This window comes from Sarcophilus harrisii, chromosome 2, assembly GCF_902635505.1.
Source record: "Sarcophilus harrisii chromosome 2, mSarHar1.11, whole genome shotgun sequence".
Taxonomy (NCBI): Eukaryota; Metazoa; Chordata; class Mammalia; order Dasyuromorphia; family Dasyuridae; genus Sarcophilus; species Sarcophilus harrisii.
This window is the reverse complement of record NC_045427.1, coordinates 36,312,178-36,339,443: the sequence shown is the minus strand read 5'-3', so window position 1 is coordinate 36,339,443 and position 27,266 is coordinate 36,312,178. Positions and strand designations below refer to the sequence as shown.

The 27,266-nt window shown below is 41.2% G+C and overlaps 2 protein-coding genes across 9 annotated transcripts in view; both read right to left on the bottom strand.

The window, feature by feature from the left end:
• The window catches only part of ADGRG3 (adhesion G protein-coupled receptor G3), a 37,450-nt gene extending 30,166 nt beyond the window's left edge, over positions 1-7,284 (bottom strand). The window contains exons 1-4 of one of the 3 annotated variants that reach the window (XM_023495422.2): positions 7,021-7,284; positions 4,350-4,506; positions 3,503-3,644; positions 2,504-2,650 (exon numbers count right to left, since the gene is read on the bottom strand). In XM_023495422.2, coding sequence (XP_023351190.1) covers positions 2,504-2,650; positions 3,503-3,644; positions 4,350-4,506; positions 7,021-7,117 — 543 coding nt within the window. In that variant the 5' untranslated portion in view covers positions 7,118-7,284. The remainder of the gene's footprint in view (positions 1-2,503; positions 2,651-3,502; positions 3,645-4,349; positions 4,507-7,020) is intronic. The other 2 variants (XM_012540710.3, XM_012540712.3) reach the window with 2 other exon arrangements.
• A 3,504-nt stretch (positions 7,285-10,788) lies between these two features.
• The window catches only part of ADGRG1 (adhesion G protein-coupled receptor G1), a 74,410-nt gene continuing 57,932 nt past the window's right edge, over positions 10,789-27,266 (bottom strand). For all 6 annotated transcript variants that reach the window (XM_031949905.1, XM_012540703.3, XM_023495416.2 and 3 more), the window contains exons 3-14: positions 26,065-26,490; positions 24,884-25,013; positions 23,298-23,439; positions 22,840-22,971; positions 21,942-22,058; positions 21,325-21,370; positions 20,312-20,415; positions 20,101-20,219; positions 18,778-19,046; positions 17,543-17,651; positions 16,863-17,131; positions 10,789-13,823 (exon numbers count right to left, since the gene is read on the bottom strand). In XM_031949905.1, coding sequence (XP_031805765.1) covers positions 13,696-13,823; positions 16,863-17,131; positions 17,543-17,651; positions 18,778-19,046; positions 20,101-20,219; positions 20,312-20,415; positions 21,325-21,370; positions 21,942-22,058; positions 22,840-22,971; positions 23,298-23,439; positions 24,884-25,013; positions 26,065-26,490 — 1,991 coding nt within the window. In that variant the 3' untranslated portion in view covers positions 10,789-13,695. The remainder of the gene's footprint in view (positions 13,824-16,862; positions 17,132-17,542; positions 17,652-18,777; positions 19,047-20,100; positions 20,220-20,311; positions 20,416-21,324; positions 21,371-21,941; positions 22,059-22,839; positions 22,972-23,297; positions 23,440-24,883; positions 25,014-26,064; positions 26,491-27,266) is intronic.

The following is a 27,266-nucleotide window of genomic DNA, read 5'->3' as shown; positions in this document are numbered from 1 at the left end:
TACTGAATTATTGAAATAGTCTGCTGGTGGATCTGCCTGCTATAAATCTGTCCCCATTCCAGTATATCCCCCACTCAGCTGTCAGAGGGATCTTTTCAAAGCACGGGTCTGACAACATCATCTTCCTGCTCAATGAGAGGCTCTCTCTCTCCTTCAGGATTAAATCCAAATTCTCTCTTGGGCATTCAGGGACCTTCATGGTCTCTGTCTCCTGGAATGCTCTTCCTCCTTATCTCCACCTGTTAAACTCCCGCCTTATACACAAAGCCTTCTCCAGCCCTGCATAATTCTCTCAGTTGATTATTTCCAATTTATCCTGTTGACAGCTTGTGTGTAAGTAGCTGTTGGGTTGCGGTTCCTCTCCTTAGACTGTGAGCTACTCAAGGACAGACTTTTTGCTATCCACAGTACTTAGCACAGTGCCTGGCACATAGTAGGTACTTCATAAATACGTACTGACTTTTGAGGTAGCACTGGCTAGGTGACTTATGGTTTAAAAGAGTTGTCTAGGGTGTGTTGAGAGATTCAGTGAATTGACCAGAGGGACTAACAGTGGGGATCATAGGTAGATTGATTCCTGTTTTTCCTCCCACCACCAGGCAATATTAAATCACAAAGTATTGTTCCTCAAATTTAATTGCTAGAAATTTACCCTAAAGGGATCCTCAAGAGGATCTAAACATAGGGAAAAAAATTCCTAGCTATTCCAGCTGTAGTTACTAAAAATGAAAAACATTCCATCTTCAACTACTAGACAATGGTGAAGTTAATTTTGGAATATTAATGTGCAATGTGTGCATGCGTGCATGTGTGTATATATCTGAAGAGATATGAAGATGTTCAATTATGGTGTTCAATTATGGCTCTGTTGTTCACATATATATGATATAAATACATATACCTACATATATGTAAAATACAAACACCCACATATAAATATATGAATGATACATACATATATATATGGGTACATATGTAGTTAATATATCAATTAGAAATCATTAGAATATTTAATTATAATTATAATTAATTGTAATGATATTAATCAATAATTAGAAATTTTTATATATGATCATGGGGGTGGGGTGGAGAAAATCTTTGTGAAACATACCCAGAACAAACAATATGAAAAAAAAAGTTCTCAGAGGCAGCTAGATGGCACAGTTGATAGAGCATCAGCCCTGAAGTCAAGAAGACCTTGAGTTCAAATCTAGTCTCAGACTCATAACAGTTCCTAGCTATGTGATCCTGGGCAAGTCACTTAACCCCAATTGCCTCAGAAAAAAAGGAAATCTCAAAATATCCTTAAATATAAACTGTTGCTTGGCATATAGACTTTTGAGACCCCAGAAAAGAGGCTGTTGGTGGTAGTGGGGCTCACCTGGCATGATGCACCTAGAGTATAGAGAAGCTTTCTGGTGGCTTCCCATTTTGATGAATTCTTTTTTACCAAGGGCTTGGCTCTTTATGACTACTATTTGAATCCCACTTGTCCACCTTATTTATGGCTCTAAAAATCAGTGTCATGGACGGTGAAACTTCAGACAGAAAAAAAGAGTCATAGAGCAAAGCATATTTTGTTGATTTGTGTTTTCCTTGGATTCTGCTTTGCTAGCTGCAAAGAGTTTTATGTGATATTTTATTCCTTATTCTGTATATTCATACACTTATTTAATTGTTTTTATTGATGGTTATTTAGTATATAATTCAAAAAATTAAAAAAAATAACTTCAGACTGTTTCCTTTCTCTTGACTTCAGTTTATTCTCCATTCACTTGCCAAATTGATCATAAATCTGACCCTGTCATTCCCCACGCAACAAATTCCAGTGATTCCTTATTAACTCCAGGCTGAAGTATAACATCTTCTGTTTGCCTTTTAAAACCCTAACCCTTTCTTGCTTTTCCAATCTTCTTACACTGTACTCTTCTCCATATAGTCTAGACACTGTCATTCAGTGATCCCACCTCATTCCATCCCCTCACTGCAGGCATTTTCACTGACTTTCCCCGCCCCCCCTCCCGCCCCATACCTGGAATTCTCTCACTTCATATCTCTACTTCCTGGATTCTGACTCCCTTCAAAGTTCTCTCTAAAATCCCATATTCTGCAGGAAGGCTTTCCCAATCTGAACTAATTCTAGAGACTGCCTTTACTTTATCCTGTAAATGTTTTGTTTGTATATAGTCGTTTTATAACTCCTTGAAAGCAGGGATTTTTTTGGGGGAGAGGGTGTCTTTCTTTGTATTACCAGAGCTAAGTACAATACCTGGCATATAGTAAGTGACTGATAAATATTTGTTGACTTTATGACTACTATTTGAATCCCAGATTAGCCCTATAACTCCAAATGGGATCACAAAGAGTTGGATATATCTGAAGTGAATCAACAATAACAATGGGGGTGGGGGTAGAAGAAGGAAGAAAGAAAGAATGAAGGAAGCTGGATCTCTCAGTTCCTGCTCTCCCCATATATAAAATAGAATGTCAGATAAACCCTCACCTTGAATAGTTCCCCTTCTCCAATGTTGATGACCATTAGGATAACTCGAACGGAGTTCATTTTTGGTCTCAGTCTTTCAAATAGGCTTCTGGGGAGGTGGACTTTGTTGGGTACTTCTGTCTCATTCTCATTCAGTACTGCTGGCACCTACAATATCCAAACATTGTCCCCTTCACCACGGGACTTGGGGACTCGGCTGGTTCCATCAATCAGATGGAGAGACTGGAGCATTTTGTTGGGGACAGAATAATCCTGACAGAGTGAAAGAGAGGAACTCTCAGGAGCTCCTCTAACCTCAAGAGCATGAGACGAAGTATGGAAATCCTAATCCTGATCTGCTTCTAGCTCATTACATTGAGCAAATTACACCTCTCTGGTCCAGGGGCAATGTCATCTACTGGAAAAGATATGAGATTTGGAGTCAGAGGATTCAAATCCATGCTCAGACACTCACTAGATCACCTTGGGCAAATCAACTTCTCTAGTCAGTTTCTATAAATTGAGAGGAATTTGATTCAATCAGGGGCTCTGACCTAGAAACATTGATTGATGAAGCCTATGGAGATCTGCTCAGGATCATTTTTTAAGCAATTGAAAGAAATGATAAATTTCAGTTAAATGTTCATGGGAAGTATCATTTTTTTCTCCTTCCAATTTCATGGATCCCCTGAAATTTCTCTGGGCATCTCAGGTTAAAAAACCCTGAACCAGATGATTTCTGAGTTTCCTCTCTGTAAATGATTAGATTCTGTGTTTGTATTCTATATACTAGAAGTCCTCATAGGGGAAGAAAGAGGTACTAGTCAACCCATAACCAAATCTGGGCCTTCATGGAATATATAATATTTGGAAAAGGATAATCTGGTGGAGGAACTACAAGAGAGGATCAATGCAAGGGGAAAGCTTAGCTGGAAAGGTTGGACAATTCAAAAGAATCTTGGTATTCCCAAAGGATGTGTGTGAGGAGAATAGGAGACTAGAAGTTAAAGGACCACTTACCTGAAATGGTGAGGTGGAGAAAAAGAGATCTTGGGAACTGTTGACAAGGACCTCATGGACGGTGGCCTTCACTGTGGACTCATCCAAAAAACGCACTGATGATGTTTCATTAGCCAGTTCTTCCTCCTTCTTTATCCAGAATCTGCAGGGGGAATGGACACTGGGCTAGGAATTGGGAGGTTCTATAGATTAACTCAGTTCTAACTCTAAATTTTCTCTGGTCCCCTCTTATGCTTCTGAATGGATACAGAAACTTGGGAATAAATGACTCCAATTCATTCTGTTTCTGACTGTGTGCTAATCATTTCCCCTTGTTTTATGTCTTCTGCAGGTTTTGTAATTATAACATTTACCCAAGTCACTGATAAAAATATTTGACAGCACAAAGATGAGGACAGATCCTTAGGGAATTTAAAACTACTTTACAAGTGAAATTGGTCCATGAATGAATATTCTGTAGATCTATTCATTTAATCAGTTCTGAGTGAACTTAAACAAATGATCATCTAGTATACTTTTTTTTCATCTTGACCACAGGAATACTACAGGATCCTCTCTTAAATGCTTTGCTCCTGCCTTCAATTCAATTTAATAGTTATCAAGAGTATATTAGAAGCAAGTCATTGTGTAAGATGATGGGGATACAAAGAAATGAAGCTTATATTATACTGGAGGATATAACATGCAAACTGATAGTAAATACAAATTAATTTGAGGAGGATGCACACACTAACAATTTCTCTTTTGTGTATCTTAGAAACATTAGGAAAAACCAATTTCTCCTTATAGGACAGAATTAGATCCAGAATAATGGTTTACTTCACTGTTTTCTCCAGATTTTTCTCACCTTTCTATCACCTCAGGCTTACACTTTGGAGTACTTCTGTTACATGAAAGAAAGCACTGAGAGGCTGCATACGGAGATGGACGTAAGGTTTCTTCAGAACAGAAATTGTTTGCTGTCTCTTGAGTTTGAGTTTGATCCTCCATAGCCTTCATAGGATCTAGAAGACATGACCCCCAAAGAAAGAGGAAAAGGACACATACATACAAAAACTATGTATAGTAGCTCTTTCCTTTGGTAAAGAGCTTGGAACTAAGAAGAGTGCTTGTCAAATAGGAAATGGTTAATCAGATTAGGGTATAAGAAAATGATGGAATACTTTGGTACTATAAGAAATCATTAAAGAGAAAACCACCCTTTGATTTCAGAAGGTTCAGGGAAAACCTGTATGAACTGAAACCCAAAGGGATGGGTAAAATCAGAAGAACAATTTATACAATGATAACAACATCATAAAGGACGACAACTTTGAGAAAGTTGAGAATTCTGGTCAATGTGATGAACAACCATGACTCCAGAATGCTGATGGTGAAGCCTGTTACCTCCTGCAGATGGTTGATGGCCTCAAGGCATAGAATAGAATACACATTTTTTGAAATGAGCAATATGGGATTTCTTACTGCTTGACTATCTATGTCTATTTATTACGAGGGATTCCTTTCCTTTCCCCTTTCCTTTCTCCTTTCCTTTCTCCTTTCCTTTCCTTTCTCCTTTCCTTTCTCCTTTCCTTTCTCCTTTCCTTTCTCCTTTCCTTTCTCCTCTCCTCTCCTCTCCTCTCCTCTCCTCTCCTCTCCTCTCCTTTCCTTTCCTTTTCTTCCTCCCTTCTTTCTTTTGTTCCTTCCTTCATTCTTTTTTTTTTCCAATGGCGGGAAAGTAGGAGAGAAAAAAACGTTTTCTAACTGAAAAACAAATCAAAGGTCTAATCCCGGAGATATAAATGAATCTATCCTATGCCTTACTAGGAGTATGAAGTAGGAATGGAGGGAGTGATGGAGAGTTGGAGATCCCATCAACAGCTTCCCTCTTCCACAGAATCTTCTCTGAATACATTGACTGAAGAAGATCATCCTTTTCCATTACACAGTCAATCAATCCTTCAGTATATACAGTCATGTTCAATACATTATATTATAGTGTAGTTTATAGAAAGCTGGTCTTAGAAGCTGGAAGGACTGGATTCAAATTCTGCTTTTGACATAAGCTAAATTATTGAACCTTTCTATGCTCTATGTATCTTCTAGGAGTAAGTACTCATATGCATTGGTGGAAGATGTTTCTTACCAGGAGCTCCCTATACCAAAGAAATCAGAGATTTGGTTAAAAGTAGATAAGGAACAGTTGGAATAATACCCTATTCCCAGCCTCCTTTACACTGGTGTGGTGAGATTCAGTTATGATAAAGGATGTGACAGTACCTTTTAGAAAAATGATGAAATACCACATATATATGTTATATATTAATATTAGGCATTAGTATTTTTTATACACACACATATATAATTATTATGCAGTAGAATTTTTACATGTGTATTTGTAATCATTAAGTATTGGCATTTTTATTTGAAGGTTATGGAAATAAAAGAGCATTTTGAGGGATCATACTTTTTCTTAAGAGCTGAAAAAGACCTTCAAAATCTTCTGGTTCATTGACTGTTTTACAAGAGAGCAAAATGAAAGCAAGAAAAGTAATTGATTCAAGGTCACTCAAGGTTATGAGGAGCCAACTGGGATTCAGTACTTCTTTTTCTGCCTTTGGAGCTCTTGATATTAAACCCAAAGGATCTCAAACTTTCCCTTTTAGAATATAAGTGATAAAGGCCCAAAGGGAAATCCACTCACTAACTCTGATGAAGCGTATATGACTCCTATTTGTCCTCATATGGTTGGCACTGGCTGGCTGGCATATTAAATGTGTATTCCTGGGTCATTCTCTCTCTCTATGTCTGTATGAGTAAGGGTGAATTTATTCTATCACCCTAGGTAGAGGGTAGGTAGAGGGTGAGCTCTTGGGGGATACACAAGGGATCTCCCACTTCTGTCTCATTGTTGAGTCTAGCAAGTGCTTTTGCTAGTCTAGAGAAAGTGGAGGCAATCTTCTCTCTCCTTTCTTCCTCCCTTCCCTTTTTAGAATGTGGGTTTCTTGAGAGAAAGGAGGGGCCCAATCTATAAACAGTCAAAGGTAAAGATGGAGGGTAAAGAGTCTGCTATACTTCCTCTTACATATGTCACATTTAGTAATAATAATTCAAGTGTTGGCTCCTCTTGCCAACACTTGAAAAAAGTGTTATATCACTTTTGATATAGTTATCAAAAGTTATATCACATTGGATCAGAGAGAGCTTTATGGAAGAAGGGGGACTTGAGCTAGACCTTGAAGGAGATATCACAACTCCAGGGACTAGGCATATTCTAAACAGACAAATCCATTTTGGCAGAGCTATCATTCCCCCTCACAGATTTCTCCTTTATTAGACAGGTCACCACCTGCCTCAGATCTCTGCTTCCCTTCCCCTTCTGAATCCCACACTTAGCCTCTCAGTTTCTTTGAAGAAGGAGAGAATCTAATTATTTCTTCTAATTGGCTAAGCCCTCTGGTCTGCCCAGGGTTGTAAAATATAGTCCCAGAAGGGTAGGGATCTCTTACAAAAAAGGAGAGAGCTTTTGACCTACTCACCCAGCTGAAGCAGGAGGAGAAACAGAAGAAGTATGACCCCCAGGTCTGGTGGTGTAGGTTGGCTCAATGAGCCCCCCATTACTGGTCTCAACCTCATTCTCTTCCCGGAGGAGATCTAGACAGATCTCTCCCAATGGCCACCCAACTATGCAAGATCCTGTGATTATTCTGTGTCTCTACAGAGTCCCTTACACTTCCTGTTTGTCCATTCTTCCTGTGGGGCTTCATAATACTGTTATGAAAGATGGCGACTGACAGATGACAGATAGATGTATGAATTAGGGCACAAACATTCAAGTCATATCCTGAGACCTCCTTTTCACTCCTGTTTATAGAATTTTCTATGAGAATAAATTGTAGCTGGGGCTGGATGCACGTCACTATCAAGCAGATCCCTGGAAGCTGGGGATCAGCCACTCCCTGGAGATTGGGAAGGACTCCAAGCTTCCATAACTCCCTGGCTCCCCAATTGTCCTCTGATGGAGCACCTTTCTGCTAATAAGTCCTCCTTGGGCTTCCTCTACACCCATCCTCATTCTGGAGAACATTTCTGGCTGGGCTTCAGGCAGGATATAGAAAGAGGAAGTCAATTATTTTCAGATTTCAGCTCTGGCTTCTGACCTGCCTGCAAATACACTTTCAAGAATTATAGGTGGTAACCTTTCCTATAAACCCAGGATGGTGTCATAGCATTGGATTTAGAGCAGAAAAGGATTTTAGAGATCATGTAGTCCAACCCCTTCATTTTATAAATGAGGAAATTGAGATCCAGAGAAATTATATGTTTTATAGTTTTATATGGACATGGTATCTCTCCTTGTAGAATATAACTTCCTTGATGAATTTTCAACCCAAAAAGGAATAAAAGCAATTATAAAAGGCTAAATAATTTTGATTATGTGATGTGGAAGAACAAACAAAATCAATGTATCGAGAATAAGAAGGAAAAGCAGTCAATTGTGAAAATTTCTTAGTATCAAATGTCTCCAATGAGGCTTTATTGTTCAAGATATAAAGACAACTAACAGATACATATATATATATATATGACCAAAATTTATTCCTCAATGGACAAGTGGTCAAAGAATATGAGCAAACATTTCTTAGAATAAGATTGCTAACTATTTACAACCCTATGAAAGTATCCTCTAAATCAGGGCTTCTTAAACTTTTTCCATTTGTGACTCTTTTCACCCAAGAAATTTTTACACAACCTCATGTATATAGGTATATAAAATAGGTATATAAATCAAACATTTATTGATAAGAAATCATAATTTCACAACTCCTACATTCAGTTATGTGGCATCACATTGAGCCACAATGACAGATTAAGAAGCTTTACTCTAAATCACTAGTAATAAGAGAAATACAAATCAGAACAATAACTGAGATTTCCCGTCACACCCACTAAATTGGCACAGATGACCAGACATAGGAATAGTCAATGCTAGAGAGTCTGTGAAAAGATAGCCACACTGATGCATTTTTTAATTGTTGGAACTGTGAATTAGCATAACTATTTTGGAAAATAATTTAGAATTATGCAAGTAAAGTGACCAAAATGACCTTTAACCAGATATCCCACTGGTAGGGTGTACCCCAAGGAGATCATTAAAAAAGTCTCCAATTTATAAACATACCAATTTATTTATAGCAGCGTTTGTTTGTGGCAGCAAAGAATTGGAAACAAAGTAGATGCCCACACATTGGGCAATGGCTAAACAAATTGTGGTACATGAATATAATGATTACTGTTCTGTAAGAAATGATGAATGTGATAAATAAAAACATAGAAAGGCTTTATGTGAATTGATGTAAAAGGAAGAAAAACAGAGTTGGGAAAAATATATATCACTAGAAAAATGTAAATGGAAAGAATAACTACCACAAAATTATCTAATAAGAATATTGTAAACTTTCTAAGAATAGGCTTGGCTGCAAAAAAGAAATGATACCTCCCTTCCCTTCTCTGCAAAATTGGGGTGGGGATGGGAGTGGGTGAGGAGAGAATTCTATTCTATTCTGTTCTTCAGAACACTGAATATGCTGTCAGATTTTTTTTTTTGTCTTGTTCATTCCCCCCCCCCCCTCTCCTCCTCTATTTTTAAAAATATTCTTTGTTAAAAGGGATAGCTCTCTGGGAAGGACAAGAAGAGGAATACATGGTGATATCTAGGTGATGGATTAGATAGATAGAAGCAAAAAAAATCAATAAAACCTATTTTTAAAAAGAATGCATGCTCTTCAACTAAAAGAAACTCTTTCATTTTTGTTCTGAACACAGAAAATAGTAGGTATTTAATAGATGCTTGTTGTTTAAGTGACTTTCATATATTTGTTGTTGAATCATTTCAATTATATCCAACTCTTCTGATTTGGGGTTCTCTTGGAGGAGATACTGAGATTTTTTTCCATTTCTTTCATTTAACAGATAAGGAAACTGAGGCAAGGTGTTAAGTGACTTGCTCAGGGTCATGTAGCTAGTAAAGATCTGAGGCTGAATTTGAATCCATGAAGATGATTTTTCCTGACTCAAGGCCTGCTTCTCTAGAAATTTGCTATGTAGCTATCTCCCTGACCAATATTATGATAAATATTAAAAATAATTTGAATTCAAATCCTCTAACTCCAAAGCCAGTGCTCTCTGCACTCTACCACCAAAGGTACCAGCTTACTTATTGCTCCATCAATCCCTCATATCAGCCTTTAGAAGATATCCATCAGATAATTATTTTCCACCAACAATCTTTTATACATATAATCTCTTCCACAGAATTAGGAGCTGCCTAAAGATCAGAAGTTAATTTTCTATTTCCTCCATTCCCTTGACACCCTCCTCCCTGATTTTTAATCTCTTCTATCCTCCCCAATCTAGATCCTATGTGAAGACAGCTCAGAGTTCTGTTCCTAAACCCCCTATACATGGCCGAGACCTAGCTTTGGGGAAGGAAGTTTGCCAGTGTCACCTGCGATATGGAAGAACTGAGCAGAACTATAGTTAGGCAGCCAGGAGTCCCTGCCCTGACTTCTTGTCCACAGCTTTAGTTCCAAGTATCCCAGGGGATAACTAGAATTAAGGAGGGTGGGATTTTCTTTCACTTGAGAAGCATAAACAGTGACAAAGTCTGAATTTCAGATAAAATAATACTTTATTTTATTTTTAAAAATGCAAACCAGCCCTGAATTATCTACATGGAGGTCTAGGGGGGGTTATTAACAAAGGGCTTTGGGATCCTTGTATAAGGGCGTATGAGGAGTCTTGATGGAGTCCTTAACAGCTGGAATGATTGAGCTTTCCAGGAAAAGACAGGCTCAGTTGAGCGAGGGAGAAAGCAGATCTGAGGGGCTGCATCACAGTAAAAGGCTCATTCACCAGCATCGAGTGCTCCCAGCTGTGACTAGGATGGAGCGTGGTCAAGGAAGGGGATGAGCTGAAAAGCCGAGAGCTAATGGAATCAGGAAGGAACAGCCGAGACCTCCAGCAACACATTATTCCATTCCCAGGCTGACTCTTACCTCAGAGGTCCAGGAGCAGCTGTGAAACCTTCAAAGTGGAGCCCAAATGAGCCTGGCATCTTCAGGCACCACTCCCCAGCACTTCTCAGAAACCCCCGTAATTGTTTCCTTAATAGAGGACAGTGATCAGCAGGTCAGTCCCCTGTGTGGAGGCTGACATCCCGGGCTGAGGCCAGTGCTGGAACTAAGTTAGGTGAATGGGGTATTGTCTGGGAGTCATCTAAGAGGGGGCACACTTTCTCTGTCTTGAGATCTTCCATGAGCCTGGGCTGCCACATCCAGGGTCCTACTGTAATTTCCATCTCCTGGACCTTCTTCTTCGAGAATTCTCTCTTGAAGGAGGGAGACCCAGAGCACTACATTTTAGGCTAGACTCTTTTAGACAATTGTCCCTTTTGACTTCCCTTCTATTTTTACCCTTGATACAAAAGTTCTTGTGCCTCTTTTAAATAGGAGAACTAAGAATTTAGGGACAGGGATCTCTTAGGCAGGGATCTGCCATCTCTTGGTAAAGGGAATGGAAACACAGAGAGAAAAATAGGAGGTTGCCTCTATATCATAATCTGAGAGTTAGAAGAGTGAAGGTTTGATTTCCAGTCTTGGCTAGCTCATGATATGAACATAGAATCACTCTTTCCCCCTTTCTGGGTCACAATTTCCTCATATAAAATGAGAGTATTGGTGGGGTACATTGGGATTAATCCTACATTTGGAGTCAAAGAAAGTGTGCTTAATTATTATTTTCCTCTTAATAGCTGTATTACTTTAGGCAAGCCACTTGACCTCTCTAGATCTCAGTTTTCCCATCTGTAAAAAGGGAATGAACTAGAGATTCTGTTTCTAAATTCTATGATCCTGTCATGAGATGATCTGCCTCAAAAGTCCCTCCAAGTTCTAATATTCTCAGGAAGATGATTCAAAAGATCTTGGCCATCAGCCTGCTGGCTGAAATTCCCAAGTCAAGGCCTTTGTTACATAGGAGGACCAAACTGCTAACCTGTAGCTGCGCCCAGATTGGCTCATTGGACTAGCCAGCTCTCTCTTAGCAGACCCTTTAAGGAGGGCAACTAGGATGGAGAACTTCTGAGGGTGCTGGAGCAGCATGAGCCTTCGTCATCCTTCAAGCCTTCCTGACTTCTTTCACCAAGAAGCAACATGGTCTGAAAGTGTTCAAATACCAGGTTTGCTATATATCACTTTGGACAAGTCATTCTGCCACCAGCCACCAGATATTTCCTCATCTGCAAAATACACAAGGTGGATTTCATGACAAGATAGATTCAGAGTTGAAAAGAGATCTCAAAGGCTGTCTATCCCGATGCCTTCTTACAGATGATGACCCAGAGTCAGGGAGATCCACTGGGAGGGACTTGAACCCCAGGTCCTCCAGATTCCAGTTCACACCCAGAACATCCATTTCACTAAAGACCTTTTTCTCTAAAAGCGATGATCCAACTTTTGTCAGAGGACTTGATAGAGTCGGTGCCCTCCTTCCAATCTTGTCCCAATTTTCTGGATCCAAAATGCTTGTTCTGTGGTGTGGTTAATGAAGGACTAATCTGCCCTTTGCTTGATTGAATTATTTTCCATCATGCATCCATCTATTTGGGGATAGGGTTTGGTGGGGGAGAGGCAGAGTAGTTTCAAAGAAATCTGGGAAGGTTGGCAACAGATATTCTTTAATGAACCAGTGTCAGAGGAAGGAGTGTTTTTGATTAAAATCACAGACTATGTACAATATGTAAAAATATATACAATGACCACAGTGCATGACAGCTAAGAAAAAATTATCCCAAGATGGTGGACTGACTGGAGATGGGAAGAGTGGGAGCTTGTCTCTGGAGGAGACAAGACTATAGACCACAATCTCCCACTCCTGATTGTTCTTGGGGGCTCAGAAGAGAGATTTGGTCTGGTGAAAAGGCAGTGTAGTAGAGAAGGAGCAAAGATGGAGACCTGACTCTGTGACCATCACATATCACAGCCCTCTCTGAACCTCAGTTTCTCTAGCTGTAAAAATGAGAAGATTCTTTCTCCCCTTATTCATTTTTGAGCTTCAGCTAACACACAAACACACACACACACACATACACACACATACACACACACTCTTCACTACTCCCCATGGAGCATTTTGATTTGACCTCATATTAGAAAAAATAGATAAAAATGAGAATGGTGAGAATGGGATTTTGGCTAAGGGCTCTTAATTTCAGAATTGGAGGAAGATCGCAGGGAAAGATGCTCCATAATCCTATGGTGTTGGGGTATGAGGCAGAGGATGGCAGAAGCTTTCTAGATCTATCAATATCTGAGCTCTGACTGACATTTCTGCCCCATATCGTTACTGAGACAGGAGGAAGGAATGAGTTGGGACCTGAGAAGTCACTGCCAATCCCAGGTCATGATTGGTCTGGAGAAATCTATGACCTTCTACAGCACTTTGAGCTTGCTGGGATTCTTCTATTTGGACAGAATTTCCATCTGAAAAATTCATGACAAATATTTTTTCATTGACCTTCGACTTGAACACTTCCACCTACTACATCATGAGGCAATCTATTCTATTTTGGGGTAATTTTAATTGTTAGAATGGTTCCCCCCACTACATCTTGAGCTGAAATCTGAAACAAACTCAGAAAAAGGTAGTTCAGTCTAGACTATTTACCTAGAACTAACCTTTTGGTTCCTTCTGAGAATGGATCAGGGAATATTTTTGGTGTGGTCTCCAAGCTAAAGCTGAAGTGTCTAAAGCTCAGTGTTAAGCTTTAGCCTCAGTGTGGGATTATAGAACAGCTGACAAATGTCACAGCCAAGAAAGCATCTCATTTCTTTTCTCCCATCATTCCATTCAAGCCTATTAGCTTCTCTTCCCACCCTACCACCGAAGATGACTTTCATCACATGCATCACATGTCTTTCTTTTCTCTACAGTCATCATAAGTCACTCTTGGGACCAGAGAAAGCCTCCACTAACCCCCCAGAACATTTATCAGGACTATGAAGGAGAAATCCAGTGAGAGAGACTAAGAAAGTCCACACATGAACCAAGGGCAGTGAAAGGTGGGAGAAGGAGGAAAGTGGAGCATGGAAAACTGGTTTTCGCCTTTTCTCCTCTTCCCTTATCTGGAGTGGGCATGTAGGTCCCCTCAGTGCCTAGATGCGGCTGCCAGAAGTGCTCCCAGAATTGATGGGTAACTTGACGCTGTCCGAGGTGCTCTTCAGAGGGGAGGGGCCCCTGGCCTGGAGCTTCATGGACCAGTACCAGAGGAAGATCAGGAATCCTGAGGAGGGGGAGAGACAGAGAGAGCGAATGAGGGAGTGGGCTAGCCAGACCTACCCTTCCCTTCAAGTCCCAGTCCTAGTGCCACTTATCTACAACTCCTAATGCTTCTATAAATCCATCTTGGACATCTTTGGCTCATACCTGTTTTTTCCTTCCTCAGAACCACTGCTGAAGTGGTTACCAAAACCATTTGATATTGGCTAAGAAATAGACTAGTTGATCAGTGGAATAGGTTAGGTTCAAAGGATAAAATAGTCAATAACTTCAATAATTCTAGGTTTGACAAACCCAAAGACCTCAGCTTTTGGGATAAGAATTAACTGTTTGACAAAAACTGCTGGGAAACTTGGAAACTAGTATGGCAGAAACTAGGCATTGACCCACACCTAACACCATAAACCAAGATAAGGTCAAAATGGGTTCATGATCTAGGCATAAAGAAAGAGATTATAAATAAATTAGAAGAACATGAGATATTTTACCTCTCAGACCTGTGGAGGAGGAAAGAATTTGTGACCAAAAAACTAGAGAGCATTATTGATCACAAAATAGAAAATTTTGATTATATCAAATTGAAAAGCTTTTGTAAAAACAAAACTAATGCAGACAAGATTAGTAGGGAAGCAATAAACTGGGAAAACATTTTTACAGTCAAAGGTTCTGATAAAGGTCTCATTTCCAAAATATATAGAGAATTGACTCTAATTTATAAGAAATCAAGCCATTCTTCAATTGATAAATGGTCAAAAGATATGAACAGACAATTTTCAGATGAAGAAATTGGGACTATTTCTAGCCATATGAAAAGATGCTCCAAGTCATTATTAATCAGAGAAATGCAAATTAAGACAATTCTGAGATACCACTACACACCTGTCAGATTGTCTAGGATGACAGGAAAAGATAATGCTGAATGTTGGAGGGGATGCAGGAAAACTGGGACACTGATACATCATTGGTGGAATTGTGAATACATCCAGCCATTCTAGAGAACAATTTGGAATTATGCTCAAAAACTTATCAAACTACATATCCTTTGACCCAGCAGTGTTACTACTGGGCTTATATCCCAAAGAGATCTTAAAGAAGGGAAAGGGACCTGTATGTGCCAAAATATTTGTGGCAGCCCTGTTTGTAGTGGCCAGAAACTGGAAACTGAGTGGATGCCCATCAGTTGGAGAATGGCTGTAAACGATTGTATAATGATCAATTCTGATGGGCGTGGCCATCTTCAACAATGAGATGAACCAAATCAGTTCCATTTGTTCAATAATGAATAGAACCAGCTACACCCAGCGAAAGAACTCTGGGAAATGAGTATGAACCACTACATAGCATTTCCAATCCCTCTGTTTTTGTCTGCTTGCATTTTTTATTTCCTTCACAGGTTAATTGTATATTATTTCAAAGTCCGATATTTCTTGTGCAGCAAAATCCTGTATGGACATGTATACATATATTGTATTTAAATTATGCTTTAACATGTTTAACATATATTGGTCTACCTGCCATCTGGAGAAAAAGGGGGGGGGGAAGAATTGGAATGAAGGGTTTTGCAATTGTCAATGCTAAAAAATTACCCATGCATATATCTTGTAAATAAAAAGCTACCAAAAAAAAAAAAAAAGAACCACTGCTGATGGTCTGAACTACACAATTCCCCATTTTAATCATTTGCTGTATTATGTAGTTATTAAATTTTCTGAGTGTGAGGTACTACCCTGGCAAGTATTCAATGGAAAGAAATGGGCACGTATAAAAAACCCTGGGTTGAGCATCTGGAGACATGAATTTGAATCCCAGCATGGCAATCTGTGTGACCTTAAGTGAAATCACACCCTATTTGAACCTCATTCTCCTCATCTATAAAATGGGATGTTTGGTATAGATGTACTCTAAAGTCCTTTCTGTGATTGTGCCTTCTCCCTTATCTCCCCCAGTATCATCCAGGGCTAGACCTAGAATAGATGTCACTTAGTAAGTGACTACAGAAGGCTTTTCTAGGATGCCCCCAAATATTGGTGCTTTCCTTCTTTAAAAAAAAATATATATTCAGTTGTATTTGACTCTTTGTGACCCCATTTGGGAATTCCTGGCAGAAATACTAGAGTGGTTTGCCATTTCTTTTTCAAGCTCATTTTACAGATGAGGAAACTGAGGCAAATGGGTTAATTGACTTGACCAGGATCACACAACTTGTAAGTATTTGAAGTTGGATTTGAACTCAGAAAGATAGTCTTTCAGATTTAGGCCTGGAATCCTATCCATTGAGCCATCTAACATTTTGCTTACTCTTTTTGTTTATCACTCCCCATCTGCAAACTGGCAGTAATGATAGCAACTATCTCCCAAGTTTGTGGTGAAGATTAAGCAAGTATTTTGCCAATCTTAAAGAGCAATATAAAAGTTAGATTAGGACAGAGCTTCTTAAACTTTTCCCACTCACAACCTCTTTTCACCAGAGACATTTTTATGTGACCCTGGGTATATGAGCATATAAAATAGGTATAAATCAGTTCCAATAGAGCAGTAATGAACTGAACCAGCTACACCCAGGGAAAGAACTCTGGAAGACAACTATGAACCACTTCATAGAATTCCCAATTCCTCTATTTTTGTCCACTTGCATTTTTGATTTCCTTCACAGACTAATTGTACACTATTTCAAAGTCCGACTCTTTTTGTACAGCAAAATAACTGTTTGGACATGTATACTTATATTGTATTTAACTTATACTTTAACATATTTAACATGTATTGGTCAACTTGCCATCTGGGAGAAGGGGTGGGGGGAAGGAATGTCAAGAGAAAAGAAGGGTCCGAAGATTTAGACTTGTAACATTTTAAAGGACCTTTGAGGTCATCTAGCCCAACATCTCATCTGATTATTCTCTTCTATATTGGACAATGGATACAGCAAAGGGTAAGGTCGCCTAGTGGTCAGGAGAGGAATAGCAAGGGGCAGGAAACCCTTGCTATTCTTCCCTTAGGCCCAGTTGACTTTGGGGAGAAGGTACAGAGAAGGACGGGTACCCACCTTGGAAGGAGGTAATAATGCTGAAGAGATAAAGCACAACCAACTGGAACATGCCAGAGGTGAAGGCAAAAAAGACCAAAGCCCAAGGGATGCCCAGGACCAGGCTGAGCCCCAGCAGGGTGAGGGCATGCTGCCACTTCTGGCCACGCTGGTTCAGCCGCAGTATCTGCACGGTCATGGTGCCCAGCATCACGGCGTTAAACAGAAACACCAGGCAGAAGTAGCCCAGGTTCATGATGTAGCTGACAATAGGGTCCCTAATCCAGCACCTGCAGGATGCCCAAGGAACAGGATGGGAGGGGACAAGAAAAAAAAAAGAAAATTGAGACTAAGAGCTTACCTTGGGGGAAAAAAGCTCAGAACTAGGAATTAGGACACCTGAAATCAATCTTAGACGTGTCACAATTAGTTACATGAAGAGAGCGTTAAATCTGGAGCTTCTACTAGTTTCCCAAGAGGGAAGACAGGGGTCAGCAGAAAGATTCTGGGCACTTAAAAGAGTGGAAACAGGGTAATAGGAGATGGGTGAAAAAATGAAGATCACTGGCAGGTTGGGCAGGGGGGAGACATATTTAATTGTCTATGAACAGCCTGTAGAACAGCTATGAGGAGGGGGATAAGAACTAGAGGACCCCCTAACTTCTCTTCTCTCTCCCATACCATCCATATTGGCCACATACATGGAAGGGTAGATAATATCTTCAGATGACTTCTGGACGGTGAGTATGATGGAGCCGTAGTTCTCCCCATCCACCAATGCTGTCACTGTCACCAAAAAGATAGGGAGCCCTGGAGAGAAAAAAATCCTAGAATTACAACCTTCCCAGACAGCTTTTAATCTCCCACCCCACTTGCCCAACCCAGCTCTTACTACATGGCAACCACTGGGAGCAATGTGTGGTACTGCTGAGGAAGGTAGGGAAGAAGAACCTGCTGGGAGTCCACCAAACCTTGACCTCCCAAGCACAAATTTTTTAATCTTCAGGGAAGGCTAGCAGAGTTTCTTAAAGTCAGTGATAGTAAGATAAAGGGAGAACATGGAATAAAATAGCTCTAAGACTTAGGAAGACCTCTTAGAAAGATTGCCTGACATTTTTCTGAACTCTCTCCATCCTGAGGAGGAAAGAAGCTGCCAGGTGAGAAAGAATAAAAGTTTCTTAGAGAAAAGTCCCTAAGCCTAAATGACTGAGGGAAAAGGTCAGAGGTCATAGATGTAGAGGTGGAAGGGACGTTAGAGACCACCAATCCAAGCCCTGTTGAGAGAACTGGGGGTCAGGGGAATTACTTGCCAAGGTCATTCAAGGAGCAAGAAATAGAAGAGGCATTTGAATCCAGTACCATGGGCAGTAAGGTGGATAATTAGTATGTTTAGAAGTATGTTTAGAAGGATTGCAGATGTTTAATCTATACTGGATTACTTGCTATCTAGGGGAGAAAAAGGGGGAAAGGGAGGGAGAAAAATCTGGAGCATAAGGTTTTGCAAAAGGTAAATGTTGAAAACTATCTGCATATATTTTGAAAATAAAAAAACCCTATTATTAAAAATTAAAAAAACCAAAATAATGGGTGGATGAGTAAAACAATGATGGATGAATGAACTAGAGTAGTGCAATAGTACAGGCATGAGAATCAAGGAAGGAAGTCATTGCAGGGTGGAAAAAGTACTCCTTAGTACACATGATTCAACATCAATATGATCAATATAAACTCTTTCTTCAGGATCAAGAGGCAGTCTCTTGTTCCAAGATACCCCATGTAACCTTCTCCACCTCTACCTGCCTGCCCCAGGTTCCCAGGCTCAACCTCCTCTACCTCCATCTGCCTCCCCAGGATCCCCCACCTGACCTCCTCCACTTCCCCCTGCCTCGGCTTCCCCAACCTGACATCCTCCCCCCAGGCTCAGCCGCCTGCTCACCCCAGCCCACGAGGCACAGCTTGACCAAGTAGCCATGGACATAGGTGCTGAAGACTTCCACCACCAGTCGATAGAGATTATAGCCTTCGATGCCCATCCAAGTGAGGCAGGCCAGCAGAGAGAAGTGCAGGAAGATGGCGCTGATCTGACAGCCCAACTCATTCTCCAGGAGAGCCACAGGTTCACTGAGTAGAAAGCTCAGGTCCAGGAAGAAGACAGAGAGCAGGAGGTTCATGTGGACTTTGATGGTGTAGTCTCTCTGCTTTCTCCTGAAGGAACCACCAAACCGTGGGATTTAATGGCAGTAGGAGGTCGAGGGATAACTGCTCTGACCCACTTACTCTGCAGAGGAAGAACTGGGGCCCCAACAGGGGTAGTCCATGCACTGTCACAGGGACCAAAGGAGTAGAATTAGGGTTCAAATCCAGCTAACTGCAAGGCTGGCATCCTTGCTACTTTAGGATGGGTTGACCCATACACAAATCCGCAATGAGGAGAACCATGGATTTCATCAGAAATTGGTTTACAAACAGCTCTGCTAAGTCCTTGTTGGGAGTCATTAGGTAAGTTTCTCTGAACTTTGGTCTCTCTACTTGCAAACTAGCCGGGTAGGACTAACTAATCTCTGAGGTCCTCTCCAGTTCTAAGATCCTATGATCTATCTGCCTAGGATCAGCCCAAGGGCTGAGATTTGGAGTATCTGGACAGCTCCTTGATTCCTCCTCCAGACATTGGACAGCTCCTGGGAGATGGTGAGTCTGCCTCCTCCAGACATTTGTATCAGAGGGAGTGGGTTACTGTGGAAACATCTCCAGTTGGAGTGCTAAACTCAGGGACACAAGAGCTGAATTCAAATCCTAATTCTGCTACTTACTGCCTGTGCAACCTTCCTGTGAAGGCCTTCATTTCTTTATCTGTAAAAGGAGGGGATGGAGTGGAGCCTTCTAAGGTCTCCTTCATGTTTAGATTTTACTTGACCCCTAATTTTGTGATTTCAATTAACTAATTGGTGTGTTGATGATAAGGTAAATTAAGGGTGATGATCATATGGCTTCTTTAAATAATTAGCTCTCCTAGAGCTCTCAAAATAGGATTCAGTTTACAAAAGTCCAATATATATGTCACTTCCAAGGAACATTCCACAGTGTTAATTACTATAGACTCTGAAATCAAGGCTAATTATGGAATCACGGAAAATAGACTCATTATTTTTGTGAGTACATGGATTTCTGCACTTTGAGGAAATGCAGTAAGGGAGGACCTCCCTTTTCCTCTTCTCCCACAGCCCCACTCCCTTCTCCAAGAGGCCAAGCGGATCCATACCGGGAGAACAGGTAAATGGCAATTGTCAGGATGCAGGCCAAGGCTGAGATGACACAGCCGATATAGGAAAGCAGAGTGAGATAGTGCTTGTGGACGACATCCATCTCCACGGAGGAGACCTGTGATGGGAAAGGTACATTGTGATCAGCCCAGAGAGATGGGCAAGAAGGCAGTTTGGGAAGGGCAGGGCGGGGTCTGTATCATGACTCACCATCAGTACAGCAAAGTAAGTCAGATGGTTGCAGAAACAAGAAGTGTTTGTCTCCCCAACCTTGGTCTTGCAGCCAGAATCACTCCAACTCCCTGAGCTCCCAGCTGAGAAGAGATGGTAGGGGCTCAAGCAGGTCAGTTCCAACCCCGTGGGGAACCTTGTGGGGATTTCCCCATGAGATCTCCCTTTACTTAGAATTAACTCTGAATCTTCACTCAAGTCAAGAAAACTGGTTCGGGAACAGCAGAAGGGTTCTTCTGTTCTAATTAGTTTTGGGGACATGCCATAAAGCATCTCAAGCTAATGATAGGTGGTTTGGGGCAGACTAAGCTTCCTACCACCTCCAAAGGTCAGGTTCTCCTGAAGTTGAACACAAGCCTTCCAGAAGCTCCTCTAAAGGGAAAAATTTCCCTAATTTCATTCATCAGTTTTAGGTTTTAATCTCAAATTTCTGATTTCTAGTTTTACATCTGAGTCTTCTCCATTCCACTCCTCGGTCCCATCTTTGCTTGGCTTAAATCTTTCTGGTTCCAACAGGCCCCTTTATTAGCTATTCTCACTCCCAGTTCAAAATCTTTATTCTACCTGCCTCACAAGCCAGCAGTGTGGCTCGGTGCCGAAAGACTAGTTTTGGAACCCCAGCACTTGGATTCAAATCCTAAACTATAGAATAGTTTTTCTCTTGAAGACATAGGAAAGATAAACCTGAAGACCTCCTTCTACTGATTGGTGCCTTCTCCTGCCTCTGTCTCAGACTAGCCTTTGACACTGGACATATCACTTAAACTTTTTGCACTTCAGTGTCTTCATGAACTTCCAGATCTCTGATCCAGTGATTTTTCCCCCTCTTGTCAGAATCTTCTCCATGTCCCACTTTCAAACCCTGCTCAAAATTTCCCAGGTCTCTGCTCATTCCAGTTGCTTCCGTCTTTTAAATATAACACAATTTAAGGTTTTATTCCAGGGATTAACCTAATGCTGAGAAGTCCCCTGCTCACTCTCTCTGTACTTACATTCTGAGTTGTCTTCCCAGAACACACACTGTAGGGTCACGTTCTTCTGTAAAAAAAGAAAAGATTTGTATTTGTTATCCTCAGCTCTCCTTACAGCTCAGGGAATTAGGTAATTAAGGGAAGGGAGGCAGGTGTGAATTTCAGATGAACTTAATTCTAAGTTTTCATGATTTCTCTTTCTAGATAGAATTGACTGGCTAATTCAATCAAAATGGGCAGCAATTTCAGAGATATAGATAAGTTGGGGGAAGAAAGAAATTGGGGCAGGGAGATGAGAGTTGTAAAGGAAAGCAATGGCTCTTTCTTGGCTCCATCACTTACTACTATTCACTTACTCCATCACTTACTAGAAGTGACTAAGTCACTTCCCTTCACTGATTGTTAATTTTCTCTACTTTGGAATGAGGAGCTTGGATTAAATGGTATCTAAGGTGCTTTCTAAGTCCAGATCCTAATCATTAATTCATTCATTCAAATTCATGATAAGATGCCCTGAATCCTAAGCACTTCCCTGATCTACTGAAGAGAGAAAGGCTCTACTTTAAAGCAGGGAGACCAGATGGACGCCACCCCCTACAAGTACCCTATCTTCTCCAGAAGGAGCTTATTCTACTCACTGGTTGTGGCTGGTGCCAGAAGGTAAGGACCACGGGCTCCTGAAGGTTGGACACCTTGGTGTTCTGTACAACAATACCCAGAACTTTCCCTCCGAGGACTTGGCTGGAGTTTTTATCCTGAAGACAAAAGGAAGGGAAAATTTGCTACCTCTCTCTACTGATGATAGCATCTTTGCCCGTGTCTGTTAGCGACTAGCTGCGCAGTCTTAGAAAAATCACTTAACTCTTCTGGGTCTCATATTCCTCATTTATAAATGTGGGGATTGGTCCAGATGGACTCTATGATCTTATGTTGCCATTCTTGCATTCATCCTCCCACTCATCGTGCTGCTGAATAGGTCTGGGAAGTTTTATAGCAAAACTGAGAAGATGGCCAAGCTTATTTTCTGAAACTCCCCTAACAGACTTGCCTTCCCTTTGCCCTCCTCCACCTCTGCAGCATCTCTTTGCTCCCTCCCTCTCCTACTTGTGCTCTTCCCACTCCACTATCTATACCTGTGAAGGGAGGAGGACCTACGTTACTATGAGAGCCCCCCTTACTTCCTACCCCAACCAGGGTGAGTTGCATTTGAAGCTCAGTCTCTCACTGTGGAGTGAAAATAGCTTTTCCACAAAAGAATTGTAAGCATGGAAAGCAAGAGATAGTAGTGAAGGGTCAAAAGTTTTTTTTGGCATCTCAAGTCACTGAATAGGTGGCCACCTATTCTGCCCAGGGGTAATTCTGCTCTGAGAGTCAGGGGTGTTGTAAGGAAAATGATACAGTAATGTGAGTTATTATTATTACGAGTCATTCCATTTTAGCCCTCTGCTTCCATTGTTCTCCTCCCCCAACACACTTCTGTGAACTGCTTTTCCCTCCCAGGAAGGGAAAATCAAGACATCTGCTCAGCCAGGGTACCTGGAATAGGGCCTGGCTGCTAAAATCCACGAGAAGGAGCCTCTTGTTGGCTTCTCCTCGCCTGCCTTTGGCCTTTGTGAAGAGGGCACCAGGCAGCTTCACGGAGTACTTTTGCACCGTGCTCTGCTCCACCTGCAAAATCCAAAGAATGGCCATCACCTCCTGAAGCAGCAGGCATGGGAGCTGCAAAGGAGCCAGACCCCACGGGGCAGGAAGTGTGATGGGACCAAGAAACCAAGACCACCTGAAACCAACCTTGAGACAGCAGCTCAGAGGAATAACTCCACTATGGTCCATTCTGAGCTTAGGAACCGAGAGAGCCAGCTGGCTTTTACCGACCCCAGATTTCTTCCCTGATCTCTCTTGGGACCAATTCCCGATTCTTGCCCTCATCAGTTTTCTTCTCCTCCCTTCCCCTTTTCCCTCTTCTTTCCTCCTCTGACTGCCCAGATACCGACCTCCACTTTGGAATGGATGTGCAGATCCTTCACTTCTGGACTCAGTTTCCACACAGTGACATTGATCTTCTCCTCTTCAAAGGAAGCCTTATCCCCATTGAAGTGTACGCCCACCAACTTTGACTCTAAGTTCTGGAGATGCCTAGAGAGTAAGAAGAGAGAACAACTGCTCAAGTCTTGCTGTTGTGGAAAGAGCATGGGATTTTGTGATCAGAGAACCTGGGCTCCTGCATCTGACACCAACAGGCTGTGGGATCCTGAGAAAGCCATTTAACTTCTTTGACATGGAGTTTCTGCATAGTTTTGTGAACTTCAAGCACCCGGAACTATCAACTGTGTTTATTCCTATTATAGTAGGAGAGAGATAAGGAGATGGTTCAGGGAGACACACACTGAGAAAGGTTCAGAATGGAAGAAAAAAAGGAAGAAGTAAGGAAAAGCAGGAAAGAAAGAGAGGCAAAACCTGGAGGAACACCTGGAGAAAAGTGACAGAATAGCAGTAGGAAAGGGGAGAGTGGGATCGATCAATAAATGTTTATTAAACACCTACTATGTGCTTAGACTAAGGCAAAAGACTCTCAAGGAACTCACAATCTAATGAGAGAGAAAATAAGCAAAAAAAAAATTCATACAAGATAAATAGGAAATAATCAACCAAGGGAAGGCACTGGAGCTAAGAGGGATTGAGGAAGGCTTCCTATTGGAGTAGGATTTTAGTTGGTACTTAAAGGAGATCAGGGAGCTCAGGAGACTGAGTTGAGAAGTCAGAGTGTCCTGGGAGAGGAGAAAAATTTAGGTTTTAAGTCCACCTCTCTCCCTAATTCTCAGTATGACTTTGGGCAAGCCATTCTTTGGTTTCCTTCTTAGAGGATGAAAAAAGTTCTTTACCTTTAAAAAAAATTGATAATTACATTTCAATGTAACTGGCTTCCTTTCTAACCCTGAATCTACATTTAAAACATTATTTTTGAGAAGGGCTCCAAAGGCACCACCAGTCTGCCCCAGAAGTCCAGGACTCCCAAGAAGGTAGGAATAGCCCACATTCTGAAAGAAGAGATCAGATATTCTCTAGGGTGGAAACTGAATTTTACAAAACTTTCAAAGTCACTTCAGTAGTTGCCTTATAAGACCTCTCCTTTTATAGAGTGACAGACTCAGGTCTGTTGAGGACAAAGGACTTGCCGAGGGTCCAGTCGATAAGGGGCAGCCCTTTTTCACAGATCTTTCTGACAAAGAGGAAAGAGAATTGGAAGACTTCAAAAAGTAATGAGCTCCCCATCTCTAAGAGGTATTTAAGCAGAGGTCACATGGCTATTCCCCAGATGGGGATGCCTTTTCATATATGGGTTGGTCCAGATTTTTTCCAAATCTAGAATTTTGTGATTCTAGGAAATATAACTCAATGCTTCCTGATTTCAGGAAATATGACTCAATGTTTCCTCATTTTCCCTTTCAGCCTCTTTCTTCCACCCCACCCCTTGGGGACCCTGTGGCTGGGGACCTTTCTAAGGTCGGCCAGTGATGAGCCCCATGTTCTATTTGCTCAACCCCTCTGGCGCAATGCCAGATGCTGTTGGCATACTCACTTGCTGTTGGAGGCCGGTTTCCTGCCGGCTTTTCCAGGGTTGCTCAAGAGCACGCTAAGTGACTGTAGTTCTCGTTTCAGGTCACACATGTCCACTGACCCATTGTGAGAAGAGACATCACCAGGGGGATCTGGGGAGACAGGGAGTCGCAGTTAAGGTGGAATCCATCATCACCCTCTACCTGTTCCTCTCCATCCAGAGTGGGGCTACTTTTACCTTCTTGGCCAAGGAGGCCTAATACCTTAGGTATTGAGGACCCTAAATCAAACTTTCTCCATCTTCAAACTAATAAACTCATAATCAATCAGTCAATCAATATTTATTAAGCACCTACTACGTGCCAAAGCACTGTGCTAAACACTGGGGATACAAAAAGAGAAAAAGACTGTCATCTTCAAACTAATAGGCTCACAATCAGTCAATCAATATTTATTAAGCACGACTGTGATCTTCAAACTAATAGGCTCACAATCAGTCAATCAATATTTATTAAGCACCTACTATGTGCCAAAGCACTGTGCTAAAGATTGGGAATATAAAAAGAGAAAAAGACTGTCATCTTCAAACCAATAGATTCATACATCAACTAGTTAATTGATACTTATTAAGCACCTACTATGTGCTAAGCACAGTGCTAAACATTGGGACTACAAAAAAAAAGCAAAATAGTTTAGACTGTAACCTACTTATCCTTTGGATCCAAATAACTCAGGGTCACCTCCTCCATGACACCTTCTCTCATCCCCTGATTTAACGTCACTCCTTCCTTCTCCAATGTCTTATAGAATGTGATCTAGACTTCTCTTTTGCACTTGCCTTTTCCTCCCTCATAAGGTATTTATTCATATAAATGCCTTTCTCATTTGTATAAATGCCTCCCCTTTCTTTTCCATTAGATTATAAGATCCTTTAGGGGAGGGTCTTGTATCATCTATCTTTGTACCCCTCACATAAAGTACAGAGCCTTGTATACCTCCCTAGTACTCATTCTGAGGGAAGTTAGACCCCAGGGACGAGGTCTGGAAGAATCTACCTTCTCTTATTTCTTCTCAGATAATTCTATCCATCAGCAGAGATGCAGAATTGGAAAGGGGAGAAACTCAAAGAGTGGAGGATTAAGAATGAATCTTCCCGGCCCCAGCCCCAGCCCTTCAGATCCTGTGCCCACCTCCCATCATTACCATGGAAGTGGAAGTTGTATCGATGGCTACTCAGAAGGCTGGTGTTCTGTGGTTTTCTCCAAGAGCTGTAGGAAGGGTTGAGCAATAAGGGCTCCTGCCCCAAGTCTGCAACCTCCAGGTGGCTGAAGCACAGAAACTGGCGGGCCTGGTCACTCAGCTCATAAGTGGTCTTGCCATAAGTGAGTTGGAACTTCTTGGCATTTGGAAGCCAGTAGAGGCAAAAATGATACGGGCCTCGGGGAAAAGGGAAGTGCCAGGACAGGGAGTCTTTGGCAGGAAATGGAGCCTTGATTGTTAAGAAATTCTCTGTATTCTCAATGACAATGTGGTGAGAATGACTTTGAATGTATTTCAAGCTGCTGAAATGGGTCTGGTTCCTTTGCCCACAGAACCTGAACTCATCTTTGTGGTTACTGCCCTGGATCCCTGTGGAACAGAAGAAGAAGGAGATATATCAGGAAACTCAGCATGGATGTGGAACAGGTCTCCTTTTCTGCCCAGGAAGGCAGTGTGAGAGCCAGGCCCCTAATCTGAAATGAATGAATAAATAAATAAAATGAAATGAAACGAGAAGATTTAACTCAATGACCTCTGAAGTGCCTTCCAGCCCCAGATATTTTGGACCTTCCTTTTCTTTGGACCTCACCATCCTGACTTCCTAAGCCTCCCTCTCCCAAACTCCCTATTCCATGGTCTCTATTGAGTAGTCAACTTCTTGCAATGCCCTTATTTAAAGATTTTTACAAACTGTTTAAAGTTCTACATGAATTGTTTTCTGGGCCTCAGTTTCCCAATTTGTAAAATAGAAAAAGGAAAAGAAAGAGCAAAGATCATTGGATAAAATGAACCTAGCATCTATTATGGAGGGAGCATGGTATTGTGGCTAGATTGCAAATTTTAATATCTACTCAGTAGAAGTCATGGAATAAATAGTAGGATTTGGGAGCAGAAAGCTTAGGAAGTCACAAGGCCCAAGAAGAGGGAGATCCATAGGATATGGAAAGGTCATTGAGTCAAATTCTCTCATTTCATTCATCACTTCATTCATTTATTTTAAATGTTCATTAAATTTCTTTTTGAGTTCCAAATTCTCTCCCTCCTGCTCAACCCTTCCCCATCTATTCATAAGGTAAGAAAGCCAGAAGTTATGGAGAAACCATTTCTTTTACAGATGGGGAAATTGAGGTCTAGAGAAGCGATAT